At 35.1% G+C, this 1,786-nt stretch overlaps 1 protein-coding gene across 1 annotated transcript; it reads left to right on the forward strand.

Annotated features, from left to right (window-relative positions):
• Positions 1 to 563: 563 nt before the first annotated feature.
• Positions 564 to 1,665, forward strand: LOC110440852 (the record flags this gene model as incomplete). The annotated part of the gene is made up of 3 exons (XM_021483975.1): positions 564 to 677; positions 1,147 to 1,232; positions 1,449 to 1,665. Coding segments are annotated over exons 1-3 (417 nt in total), but the record flags the coding sequence as incomplete, so codon positions are not given.
• Between the last annotated feature and the right edge of the window lie 121 nt (positions 1,666 to 1,786).

Consider the following 1,786-nt stretch of genomic DNA (forward strand, 5'->3'; position numbering starts at 1 on the left):
CCAAAACCTGGCACATCCTTAAATGACCATAGTTGTTAATAGGACATAAAACACAAACAAATATAAATCACTTGCATATACATATACATGTACTATCGTAGCATGACTTTTAGGAAATGGATTAAAAAACAATAGTTAAAATAATTCAGATAATGTAATAAAATATCACAATTTACTTTAATGCATTGTACACGTATATTATTTATAATACCTTTAAACAAAACTACAAAAAAAACATTATCTTGTAAACAAAAAACACCGAAAAATTGAATGTTAACACACACTAAATGCACATGCAATTAGCTACCGTATGCCTGGAATACAATGTAAGAAGTGTACTACAAACAAAACAAGATTCACGTATACCGCATTTGAAATCCTGCCTTGGATTGGACATTCTAAACAAATAAAATTGCTCTTTTAGTTTGATTAACAAAATTGTAATTTTTTCTTCGCTGCTATTTTTTTGCATTAGAACTCTTGTATTGTCAGACTTGGTATATATAAATGTTTGAAATGTTGATTTTTCTAAGATGTCCGTAGTTTACATATATATGCTTAACATGCTAGGTTTCCCGGGATGTCTTATTGATGCCTCAGAATGGGACCTTCCTCGGAACTTGGAGGTCAGTGTGACGTGTTCCAAGGGCAAGATGTATGCAGTCTTCTTTGGACAGGTAACACTCTCCCACTCCTGGTGATACAGGGAAAACAATTGGTCTACTTAGTAATGTTCATTAGCGGCAACTTCTTAACTCACCTGGAACAACAGGGGTAAAGGGTCGGGATATTTTAGCCTATATATACATGTAGCATGGTGGGGAGACAGGTTATTCATCCATATTTTATATTTCTGGTAACCCTACCTACCCTAATTTTTGTTTGTCTACCATAAACCTTTCTAACACAATTTTCAAAGATCAACCTCTATATAAACCAAGCAAAATTATTTTTCATATTAATTCTTTTTCCCTTCCCACCTACCCTAATTTTTTAAAACTTGTTTCAGGAAACACATTTTTCTTTTATTGTGTGGCTAACTTATAGAACATCAAAATAAAATAAAATGTTTGTTCTTGAAATTAAGTCTTTTATTCAGCAATGATGATAATGGTTTAACGAGAGTGTTTGTATTTTTGTTTACAGAAAATTAACTACATTTCCGTGATTACCTTTACTGACACCAACACGTACAGGCAACGTCGGGCTATGTGGAAGTCGTATGAAGTCTGGTAGGTATTTTTTACGCATTTCCGAACCATTCATGCTGCTTAGGCGGACTTTCGTGTCTGTTTCATGAATTTGCATCAAGTGTAGTTTGAAGGTTTTGTGTCATTGAGTTAATATCAATCAACTTGAGTAAAAACAAATTCTTAACAAAAAAACTCTGAGAAATGTTGAGGTTGTAGAAACAACGTTTTAATTCTGTGACGATGATGTGTTGACAGGTTGGACCACCAGGTGATCCCGATAGAACAGCGCTGTAACTTCATCACCCAGGACCTTGTTGACGCTCAACACCCGAGCGTATACATGCGTGGACTAATTCTCAAGGCTATGGATAATGCTATCATGAAGTCTGACGGTGTCGATTTCACCCAGGAGTTCCAGTTTGAAAATCAGGCCATCGACAAGGTGCATAATTACCTGGCTATGGAGGAAGTGGTAAGTACTCTTCTATACATGTTATCTATTTTACAACAATTATGAAACAAGTTATTTGAACTTGTGAACCCCTTTTACCAATGTAGACCATAATGGACTCATCCAGATCAATGCATGGTAG

Source organism: Mizuhopecten yessoensis, unplaced genomic scaffold (genome assembly GCF_002113885.1).
Source record: "Mizuhopecten yessoensis strain PY_sf001 unplaced genomic scaffold, ASM211388v2 scaffold712185, whole genome shotgun sequence".
NCBI lineage: Eukaryota > Metazoa > Mollusca > Bivalvia > Pectinida > Pectinidae > Mizuhopecten > Mizuhopecten yessoensis.